Source organism: Chenopodium album, chromosome 25 (genome assembly GCF_948465745.1).
Source record: "Chenopodium album chromosome 25, dcCheAlbu1.1, whole genome shotgun sequence".
Taxonomy (NCBI): domain Eukaryota; kingdom Viridiplantae; phylum Streptophyta; class Magnoliopsida; order Caryophyllales; family Amaranthaceae; genus Chenopodium; species Chenopodium album.
The window spans coordinates 6,127,717-6,139,606 of NC_137858.1; the positions used below are offsets into that span (position 1 = coordinate 6,127,717).

Below are 11,890 nucleotides of genomic sequence, written 5' to 3' on the forward strand. Positions count from 1 at the left end.
AGAAGCTAAGTAAATACCGAGTTTATAAAACCTGAACCATTCAAGCCCTGCTTAAGAGGAGCTTAATTCCATGCTCAGGATCTATTACTAGCCTAAATGCAGGGCTGTGCTGATAACCTGGTGAAACCGAAAAGCTGAACTTGGACAAAATGAGAGATAAGATCAGTTTGAGCTCCATCATGGCGAAATTTTGGCCAAGACATACACGACCTCCGTACCCAAAAGGTATGTAAGCTTGCGGGACTTTGCATGCTGCTGCAATTCCATTTGCAAATCTTTCAGGGTGAAATTCTTTCGCGTCTGCCCCCCATAGATCTGGATCCTGTTGCAACATAGCTATTGGAACTTGAAAGTCTAGTCCTTTTGGAACTTGAATGTCTTTCAGCCTGGCATCTTGTAGTGCTGTTCTTACAGAAAATACTGCTGGTGGGTAGAGACGAAGCGTCTCTTGGATTATCATTGTCAACTGCCAAAAGAAAGTACAGGGTTACAGAAAAGAGTATTACAGAGAAAAAAAATTACATGCAGTGCTCACAAAATCTTGTATAGTTGTTCTATAACTTTACAAATATCATTTAAAAATTGGGACTTCTTTATCATAGCCAATGTTTCTTATGCTTACTCCTTAAGTATTGATAAAGAAATGTATACATACCACTTTCATGTGTCTCAGACTGTCTGCAGTTATAATTCCATCTCCACAAGCTTCAAGTACCTCAGCTCGAGCCCGAGCCTGCCAATCAGGGTACACAGCCAGTAACATTAAGCTCCATGCTGCTGTAGCAGCAGTTGTTTCCTGACCAGCAAAATATATATTCTTGCAATTGTCTACGATGAGCTTCTCATGGCTCTTATCATCCATTTTAAAGGGAACATCATCCTGTTCACCACATTTTCTAGCACCTTCAAGTATCTTTTGTAAGAAGTCCGTCTCACGTTCAGCTCCCATTCGTTCTTTGACAACCCTTAATATCATTGAATCGATTTCTTTCTCTAATTTCTTTATCTCCCAATTGGTCTTGGTTGGCATATACCTGCATATACATATATAGAATACAACGATCAAGTTTCATCTACTTATCGAGCTTCTACTGTGATAAGATCAGAATTTACCTTGAACAGGGAATCCCAACATACAGATTTTTACTCATTAGCTTTTGAAGCTCCCTGAGCTTTGAGAATATGTCTTTCCCCTTAGAGTAGCTGCTCCCAAATGCAGTTTTTGAAATTATATCAGCTGACAAACTTTTCATGTCCTCATCAATCGCAATCTCTGCTGTTCCACCACTTTTGCTTACTCTATCTTCCCAGGAACTCAACATCGAGGTTGTCGCTTCCAACATCAAACCAAACATTCCCTGCACACATTTCATGTCAGTTAAGGTAAGCCATATGACACCAATGTCAATCATGTACAACGAGTTTGTAATGAGCACAACTCAAGCAGTTATGATACTGCTTGATTGTTTAGAGCCCTTGTCGCGCCAAAGAACATAAGCTAAACTGCTAAACCCTCTAGCTTACCTTAACTTTATCCGGGAAAAACTCAGGAGAAATGAGTTTCCTTTGATAAGACCAAAAGGAGCCACTAGAGGAGATAACACCTTGGCCAAGCAAAGGACCGCGATCCTTTGACAAATACGAAGGCTTTCCTAAATCCACAGAGCTGCATTGGACTATATCCTTCACAACATTAGGGTCTGTTACGCACACCATCTGCATCCTTCCAGTTGTATATGTGAACACTGGTCCTGCTCCACCAAATTCATTGTTCCAACGATAGGCACAAATCAAAAGTTATCAGTTGTTTGCATTGTAAATTTGTAATTAACATACTGTAGTATTCTGTACATATAGTAATCAATCATGTGGATTACAAATTTATGAACACGGTATTTCGGGTTAGGGTCAGCCCAATGAGATTCGGTCAGAGTCTTTCTCTTTACCGTTTAAAACAAAATAAAAAATAATGTATCTCAAATATGTGTACTCCGTACTTCATTTGTACTCCTTTTCAGTTTTCACGTATCTCTTATTATCAATTAATAAATTCATAGAAAGAATATGTATTTAGACAGCTTTAACAAGATCCACGTGATTGTGTTATACTCCCATTTTTTTCCTCCCTAAATTACACTATTTAGTCAAAATATAGTTTGAGAATAATATTAAAATCAAAACGTGTCAACTTAAAAATAACGAAAAAGGTACCTGTACATCACGTATGTACTCGTACAACAAAAACATATTTATTTGTAGTAAATCCACCATAAAGTCCAACCAAATCAATGTTAAACCCATTAATCATAACATTCAAAGGTATTTTGTCCAAAATAGTCCTAACAATCTCATTCTATTGCTATTAATACGATGATTCTTGGTTCGGTTAGGCCAAAACAAGATGGTTCAACTTTGACACTTTATTTTCCAGGGTTTTTGAATACAATAAAACAAATTCATGCATACATTACTAGTTACTAGTATACATTTATAGAGTAAAACCAACCAAAATCACCAATTAATAACATCATATAATAGTGCAAATTAAACATAAAATACAAATAAATTAAAGAGATAGAAAATAAGGGTATTACCGTATAATGATTGCCATTTATAAAGGTGAGGAAATAACTTCAAAGGCCAATCATGATTAACTTCATTATCACATGAATTAGCATAAGATGGTAAATTAATTTGAGATTTAATTTGGATAATTTCTGGGATATTACCCAACAAAATAGAAGAAGGTGGTGGACCTCTAATTCCATGATTTTGCAACTTCAACCTTAATAACTTAGGTTGCAAAACTAGCTTAACATAGATGTAACCAATTAACTCTATAATTAACCCAATTATTGCTGACATAAAAGCTTCCATTTTTTTTTTTTTTTTTTTTTGTGTGTGTGTTTATTTTTTTTTTTTTACCCAGAAAACTAAAACTAGCTATTAGTCTATTACTTTGGTTTTCTCTTTATAAACTGATTACATAATAAGAGCCAAATGCAGTTTTAAATATAGTTTTCTTTACAAGGGTTTTTGTTGTTGTGTGGGAGAATCTTAGCCTTACATGTGCTCCATTAATTTTGATTTATGTTCTTTCTAAAATTGATTAAATATACTTTTTCTATTCCATAATAATTTTGATATTTTTTTTACGGAGTACGTAGTTTATTTTAAAAATACATTTTATCATGAAATATTTTATTAGTTGTCACTCCGTAGTAATATGAAGTTGTATAATACTCCTATAGTCATATCAACTTTTTTTTAATAAGATCAGAATAGTGCATTGGCAGTATGCCGCGTGCCAAGTCTAACTGTGTCAATTATTCAAGTTGGTATTTTTTCACAAATATACGAAGGGTTTAATTTGCTGAGTTATTTATATTTATATAATCTTAGCTTATATAAGGAGGACAGCACAGCCTCACCTTAGCTTATATACAGTATAAATGTATAATCTTTAAATACCTTTGCAATAATCAGTATTTAGAGTAATAATCATTCAATGCTATCTTTATGATGAAAAATGTTTGGTAATAAATCAATCTGTGCAAATCATGGAGGGTTTATTACCATTTTTTATCCAGACTTTATCATAGCATTGATACGATTTGATAATTGAAATAATTGGACATCTATCCTTTTGTTCAAAATTAATTGTTGATGTAAAAGTGTAATCTTTTATATTTCTTTTATGAAGCTGTTGGACACCTGTTATGAGTCTAATAATATTTGTTTATTTCAATAAATAAATAAGTATAACCAATTAAATTAGAGCATAGGATTGGAAAAAAGAACCCTAGAAATTATAAAAAATAATTTATAGAATGAAAGAGAATATGATGCATTATCACTTGATAGAAACTATCCAATGGCCCAAAGCCTACATTTGTATATCATTGCTGCATAAAATGTCTTCTTGGATTAAAATAAATTCTATTACTCGTAATAAGTTCATACTTCGTATTAGTTTATATTACGTATAAGTTTATATAAATTCAGCTTACAAAAAAATCAAAAGAATAGAAATCACTTCTAATGACTAAAGGACTAATTAATTAATTATCTCTTGATTTAAAAAAAAAAAAAAAATAATAATTATCTCTTCATCTAGCACCTTGTAATGAGTGTCAACAAAAGCACATGCATGTTTATCAAGTATTTTATTTGTTAACTATGAAGCTAGCAAGATTTTATTCAAATCAACTACATATTTTATTTGTTAACCAAAAAATAAATAAACATATGGCATTTATTTATTTATTTTTTTAAAGCATAAACATATGGCATATTATCTAGACACTTAATGTCATTTTAACAATTGATCCTGTCATCTATCCTAGATAGTTAAAGATACCGTCCAAGTAATTATTGATATCATTCAAACAATTAAATATGATACCGGTAAAATAATCAAATAAATAAGAAACCTTAATAAAATAACCATTTTTCATTTGAAAAAACAAAACCCTCGAAAAATCCTGGATTACAAAAGAAAATAGAGTTAAATTGCCTTTAGCGAAGTCATCTTCTTCGATAATCGGTAGGGTTTATTTCCTCAATTCAGATAAGATAACTAGATTTGCTACCAACGAAACCCTAGGATTCCTGACTTAAACATTAATTTAACACAAATTTGTTGCCTCAATCAACAAATTGATGTTGAATGTGAGGAATTTGATCGACAATTTCATGATGATATTAGTAATTAACGAGGTAGTCATACGGTACGATAGTCCTACCATTTTTAGCTTGATTTTCTCTCTCCTAAATGAACACTAATCCGTGTGTTGGGTGGAGTGGATTGGAGATTTCGAGTGGAGATAAGAAAGTGCGGCGGGAGTGTTTCAACTTTCGAGGTAAGCGATTGGTTGAATGAAGAAATATGTAAAGATCAAGGTCGTTTTACCAATGGTTGGATTTCTCACTAATGGTTGGGTGTTTCACCTAATATTTTGAGTAATGAAAAATGGTAAGAAAATAATCTATACAGATGATACTTATCGTGTGGTTGCTGCTAATTGTTAAATCTTTTAGGTCGTGCGTTTTATGTGTTTTAAAACCCATTTCGTATTAATGGATTTCAGTACAATAATATCATACGGAGTAATAAGTAGTATATGTATGTCTTTTTATAATCTCCATTCCATTAAACATTTCAAAAAATATAACTCAAGCTATGCTTCAAACTAAAATTAATATCTCGTACTTTGTATATGACAATTATCACACATACATAACCTTTCTTTTAACGAAAATGTAAGGAAAACAACATTACATACACAATTACTCCAATAATATTTTTATTTTTTTGCATGATTTTAGCAACTAATATATTAGCAAACTTTTTACTTACAAAAATTATCTCAATTTATACCCTACACGCATGAACATAACTCACATCCAACTCTCCACTTAACACGAATGATTGACCTTATATGCGATGCAACACAAACTCAAACACAAATAATATAGACAAGATTCAATTTCAAATTTGTAAGTGCCATTTCAATTATTAACCAACCAACAACCGTAATCAACATCCATGTGCATTACGACATTTTCCATAAATTAACCTATGTCGAACCATCAATTAATGATGTGATGCAACACATACTACTTATAAAAAATTTGTGTAAATGCATTGAAAAGAAATTGAGATTAGTCCATTAGATTTGAAAAGAATGGAAAATTAAAGAAAGAGAGTAAAAGAGCAAAGACAACAAAAGAGGAGTTTGGCTTGTTCTCTCATCATCATCGTCACCTTCTTCATCATCATAATAATAATCATCAACCCTTCAAATTTTCCCAGTTTTTTTCACCCCCAATTTCTTCAACATTGCCCTAATTTCCCAAAACTCTCCAAAAAAATCAAAATCATGTCCACCATTTTCAATTCTTAAGCTCAAATCCCTCTTTCTCTCTCCTAAACTCCAATTTCAAATTCGAATTTTGGGGGCTAAAATTATGCATAGAGAAAGAGGTAACGTCGGAGGTGGGTCGTCGAAGTCGTCGGAAATCGGAACAATTGATCGGAAACGTATCAATGATGTGTTGGATAAGCATCTCGATCGAAGCTCAGCTTCAACTTCGAGGGGATTGAGCACTAACCCTAAGGATAAAGAATTTAGGGTTTCTGCGCCTTCAACTTCTACCGGAAAAACGCCGTCTGATTACTCTGGGTTGAATAATTCCAAGAATCGCTCTGATGGTTGGTAACACTTTCTAATTTTAGCTCAGAAATTGGATTTGGGGTGAATTTGTTTTGTTGCATGTGTGTTTTTGGTTGTGGATTTTGGCTCATTTTGGGAATTAGGGTTCTTGTGGTTAAATTTTGTTGTTTATTTCTGTGAATTTGAGCTCATACTGAGCATTTTATGCACTTGAGCTTAGTTGATTTGGAGCTGCAATTTGGTGTGTAAGGTTTTCGAATTTGATTGATAATAATTGGTGTTAGTATATATGATGAAGATTGAGTAATGGGAATTAGGCAAGTTTAGTAATTTGCTTAATTGGGCTGACATGAGGTGGTGGAGTATATGCATTAAAGTTATGTAAACCTTACAATTAGGTTTTTCATGATTACGAGTAATCAGGTACGAAGTTTTTGGTAGCTTGTATTTTGGTGCCAGAAGTTTTTTTCTTTTTGGATGGAAAAAGGTTGTGTACATTAGTTTGTAATTGGAATAGTGGAAAATCCGAATTGTTCCACTATGTAATCATGTAAGGATGTTACGAATTAAAGAGATGAGATTTCTTTCCTTTTCTGCTTTGTACGTCGTGAATAGTTGTATCTGATTGTCGAGAATTAGGAAGGTATTCCCTTAACAGTTTTGAGGAATGTGTGACTCTTTTGGGTTTGAATAGCTCCAAATGAGCTAAGATAAGCCTCATTGAACACCATAATAGAGTTGGGAGAATTGGGGCACAGACCATCTAGGGCTCTGTGCATGGTGGACGTTCTGTACTTTAGCAATGTGACGTCTGTTCTCTCATTATAATTGATAGAATTTAAGTTCAAAGAAAAGAATTATTCCTTCAACCTATTTCTTATTCTCTATGCCAATCAAATCGGCCATTTAATGAAGGTTGATCCTTTCAACCTGACTACTGTCAGTTACTTGTATAGTCAAATGCTCAACATCCGTAGCATGTTGATGATTAAATATGCTATTGACAATCTATTTAATCTCTTCGGTATTTATTTAAATTAATCAGTATACACAATGCAGTAATGCACAGTCAGTTAACTTTGGGATAACTGCAGGTAAGACTGCTTATTCAGAATCTGGCCCTGAAGCTGTGTTTTGTTTTGCTTCTAAATACGCTTCAGGACAAGGTTAAAGATTCTTCAATTAATTTTACTCTGTTTACTTGAGTGCAAACCTCGGTGCATCAGGTCTTGCTGCAGTCCATGTATAACAGGATTGCATCTCATATGAGCAAAGTGCAAATAAACCTATTGAGCTTTGAAACCCCACAGATTATTACTGGCTGCTGTCCAAATTTGTAATATTAATTTATTTTATTTTATTATTTTATTTTATATATTTTTTTATATCTCTTAGCAATATGATTATGGAAAATACTGGTTTGCCATACAAGTTATATTTCCTACTTTTGTTGGAAGTGTCTCCCCACCCCACAAGGGTATTATACGGTGAGCCATCTGCAGTCCCCTGCACACTGTACATGTGTGTATTAGCTAACTTGAACTTTTAGCTTCTTGATAAGCGATTAAGCCCTGAATTTGAGTTATTTTGAGTTTATAGATCATCATATTTACTACTTGGTCTAGTTTTCCTTGAATTTCTAAAGCGATCCTTTTCTTTCTTTATTTTCCTGATGTTCCGATTCTAGCTCTAGCTTGTTTTTCACATGAATAAAGTTTTATTAAAATTCACATTTTTCTTCATTGTAGAGGAGTCTGAAACTGACAGTGAAGAGTCAGATGTTAGTGGTTCTGATGGTGAGGATACATCATGGATTTCATGGTTTTGCAATTTGCGAGGGAATGAATTTTTCTGTGAGGTTGATGACGATTACATCCAAGATGACTTCAATCTTTGTGGATTAAGCAGCCAAGTTCCTTATTATGATTATGCTCTTGACCTCATTTTGGATGTTGAATCTTCTCATGGTATGTGTCGCCCCCTTTTTTTTTCCCCTCTTATTTTGGGTGTTTTCTAGATATTAATCCATTTCAATGCTTGCTACATATCTTTTATGATATCTCCAAACAACTTGGTCTCTACTCACTTGACTAAAAGAATAGCTCTTGCCTTAGAAATAAGGAACACTGTTCTATAATTCTATTGATGTAAATCTTGGCTTATATGCATGCCTATAAAAGCCATTTGTGTGAGCATGAGAATTTGAGTAATAGCAAAATTAAGCACAAGACACGTTGTTCTCTTCTTTCATTTGTTTGAAGTGCGAGCAGTGACCCAAGACACATTGATGTTCTTCAAAACCCCTTTTTTTGTTCTCTTCTTTTTTTTTGAAGAGGTGATTTATTTCAGTGGTTTGTCTCTATAAATTGCTACTCTCCCCCATTATTTTAAAAATATATTCACCTGGGTCTAGTGACCACTATGTGTCAAGCAGCACAATATAAAATGTGTCAAGCCATCATTTAGAGACAACTCTATGTCTTAGCTCTGCCACTTTTTAGAGTCAAATATACTACATGGGTTCTGTCCTTGACTTTATGTGTCTAGTCTGAAGGATGCTATATTAAGCTCAATTTGGCTCCTCTGTGATTTGCTCCTGATCATCTTGATCAGTATCCCTATGACATCTTCTAGGTGATATGTTTACGGAGGAACAGAATGAGTTGATAGAATCTGCAGCAGAAATGCTTTATGGCCTTATTCATGTCCGATACATCTTGACTACTAAAGGAATGGCTGCTATGGTAAGTTGTATCTTCTCTGTTAGGTTGTTCAACTACCATTATATTTTTGTAATCTTTTTATGTGAATTATCGTGCAATCTTATACAGCTAGAGAAATACAAAAACTATGATTTTGGGCGTTGTCCTAGGGTTTATTGCTCTGGACAGCCTTGCCTTCCTGTTGGCCAATCTGACATTCCACGATCAAGCACTGTGAAGATCTATTGTCCAAAATGTGCAGACATCTATTATCCGCGATCCAAATACCAAGGCAGTATCCTTAATAGAGTGCAATCTAGATACGTCTTCTCTGTGTCATATTTGACTTGAAAATGTGTTAGTGTGCAATACTTGCCTTGACCTTTCTGTCCGACTAATTCTGTGAAATATGGCCAATATCCTTTTTTGAGAGAAGAGGGGGGGGGGGGGGGGGGTCCAATTATTGCTTTGTAACTCAGACTGCAGTGCATAACCTATTAATATTGTCTTTTAGACATATGTGAATCATCTTTCTTTTTCCTCTTTCCAAAATTCATAACCTTAAATTATACTTCATAGTTCGCATGTCGAGTGTACTTGGATTTGTATATTATTTTGTTAATTAGCGTATTTCTGTTACAGAGAATATGACAATCATATGCCTGCTAATCTGAATGTACCTTGCTTCAATGCTTCAATATAAGTGTTTCACATTTTATTGGCAGACATGACAGGATTGTAATTTGGACTGAAGACTGATCAACAACTTGAATCCTATTCTTTACTAGCTCTCTATGGATTGCAACTTATTTCTGGAAGTTAATTTCAATTTATCAGTTACAGACTTTGATTTGAATTATATGTGTGTATGTGTACATGTTTGTGTTTTCAAATTTATGGCTGAAGTTAATTGCATTGATATTTTTGAATTTGGATATTGTGAAGGCAAACTCCAGAATATGGCTAGAGCTTTTTCTTGCCTTGTCTTGAGTAAAATATCATTTTCCTCTGTTTGTCTATACATCTATTAGCCCTTCATTATTAGTAATTAAGTCAATGTACAATATAAACTGGCGTGGAAAAAAGAAGTTTTTTGTTACTGGCAAGGAGATAATTGACATTCATTTGCTCCATTTTGGTTTCATGGCTTGTAATCTGGTATTATTTCATGTGCATTTTGTCTTGTTTGATCTTCATTTCTCCATGTGCTATTTTCCTTGACATTAAGAAGATATAGATGGTGCTTACTTTGGGACTACATTCCCTCACCTTTTTCTGATGACGTACGGTAACCTCAAGCCAACACAAGCAACTAAGAGTTATGTACCAAGGATTTTCGGTTTCAAAGTGCACAAACCTTGATGTCAGCATTTCCTGCTGCTTCTCACAATGCCGAAAAAACCATTGCTTAGCAGTGTTCCTCTTTTGTTCTTTTTTGAGTACATATGCCTCAAATTTTCCAGGTAAAAACTGCAGTGGTTTTTACAAATTCACAAACAAACTTTTAGGGAAGAAGATCCATGTACAATGGCTAAAGCCACCTCAAAAGTTGTTAGTGACAGTATGCGTGTAATTTTATTCCTAAGTTCTATTGATAATTACTTAGTTTCACATTGGTTGTCTCTGAACTGTCTTCTTGTTATTACCCTTTTTTAACATCATCCGTTCTTATTTTGAAACTGGGACCATGGATTTCTACAGTGTAAATTGCCAAATTTACCGAGGTAGGGAAAATTGTTCATCTGTTTCTATAAAAATGGAGTAGCAGTCTTGTTGCTCTAATTCATGTTTCCAAATGTGTTCTTGGAGTCTAGAAGTTTACTTTATATCTGAGGTAACAGCGGTCAAGTGACAGCATTATGCAACTGATATGAACCTTACACTGGGCTTCAGATGCATATGTTCATATTGCAAGAATGACCACCTCAGAATCGAAAATGAAACTTAAAAAAGTTGCAGTGCCATGAATGTTGGTCAAAGGAAGAATGCTTGTTATGGAATGTGTTTAGCCTTGCAGAGCAAGACAACGTATGCTCGCAGCGTCATCTACACATCTTGCATTGGCCAAGTCCTGATTTCTGACCATTAGGTATCTCTTTATTATACAGTTGTGGTCTAAAATTTAGCAATCGTTCCCAATGATCAAGTCATAAATTCAGAAAGAGTGTTTCTTAAATCATAATCATCCTCGAGAACGAGTCGTACAGACAGTTTAATTGAATGCTCCTGACTAATTTTTTCTTTTTTGTTCAAATGATATAATAATTAGTGCTTGTTAAGTCTCACTTGGAGGCCATGACTTCAGTACTTACATGTGAAGAACACTTAACCTTACCGTCCCTTCAATGTATGTTAATTATCCTAATTCAGACGTCTTTTCAGTTATGAAGTTGAAAGAGAGGAAGTCATATTATATCAGATATCCAAATCCTTAATATCTTGTTCTGGTGATCAAGCTGTAATGTGCGCTAGATTCACTCTATTTTTTTAACTTATCTAAACTTATTTGTGGCCTTCGTGGATTTCATCAATTATGCTTTTGGTTGATCTTCTAACAGATGCATATAAGCGTCCTTAATCTTCATATCTAGTGTTTGACGATATTTTTTTTTTAACATTATTTATAACCTAGTTTTTCTTCCTTCATTTAATAATAATCCGAGAACAACAATGCAATTGAAATAAACATATGAAGTACGTAAATTATACCGTAAAAGTTGTCTAATAAAGTAATTATACATTCTCTTCCAAAAAAAAGTAATTATACATTAGACAAGATTAGCTCTCCAGGTCATTCAATGTTTATCACTTACCCACGCAATTAGCCAAGTTTTTTTCAAGCAATTAGCCAATTAGGAAAGGAAATAAATATTGAAATTATACGGAGTACTTAATATTTTATTAATATCATTTATTCTAATACTCCTTAATATTGTGGTACATTCGAAGAAATATCCTGGCTGCTAACTTTTAGTCTTGGGTTCACTTAATTGGCCAACAGTTACACTTTTC

General features: G+C 33.7%; 2 protein-coding genes across 3 annotated transcripts; one reads left to right on the forward strand and one right to left on the reverse strand.

Moving 5' to 3' along the window:
* Positions 1-40: 40 nt before the first annotated feature.
* On the reverse strand, positions 41-2,877 carry LOC145613553 (cytochrome P450 714C2-like). Its single transcript, XM_081668666.1, has 5 exons — positions 2,595-2,877; positions 1,525-1,751; positions 1,114-1,358; positions 656-1,034; positions 41-466 (listed from the first exon to the last, which is right to left on the reverse strand). The coding sequence occupies exons 1-5, from the start codon at positions 2,875-2,877 to the stop codon at positions 41-43; spliced, it is 1,560 nt and encodes a 519-aa protein (XP_081524792.1).
* A 2,816-nt stretch (positions 2,878-5,693) lies between these two features.
* Positions 5,694-10,489, forward strand: LOC145613268 (putative casein kinase II subunit beta-4). Of its 2 annotated transcripts, none has more exons than XM_081668341.1 (5): positions 5,694-6,214; positions 7,925-8,143; positions 8,811-8,920; positions 9,008-9,173; positions 10,116-10,489. In XM_081668341.1, exons 1-5 carry the CDS (start codon positions 5,971-5,973, stop codon positions 10,238-10,240), a joined length of 864 nt encoding a protein of 287 aa, XP_081524467.1. In that variant the 5' UTR covers positions 5,694-5,970; the 3' UTR covers positions 10,241-10,489. The 2 variants fall into 2 exon arrangements, with proteins under 2 accessions (XP_081524467.1, XP_081524466.1); XM_081668340.1 differs by having other exon boundaries at positions 5,695-6,214; positions 10,110-10,489.
* Positions 10,490-11,890: the final 1,401 nt, after the last annotated feature.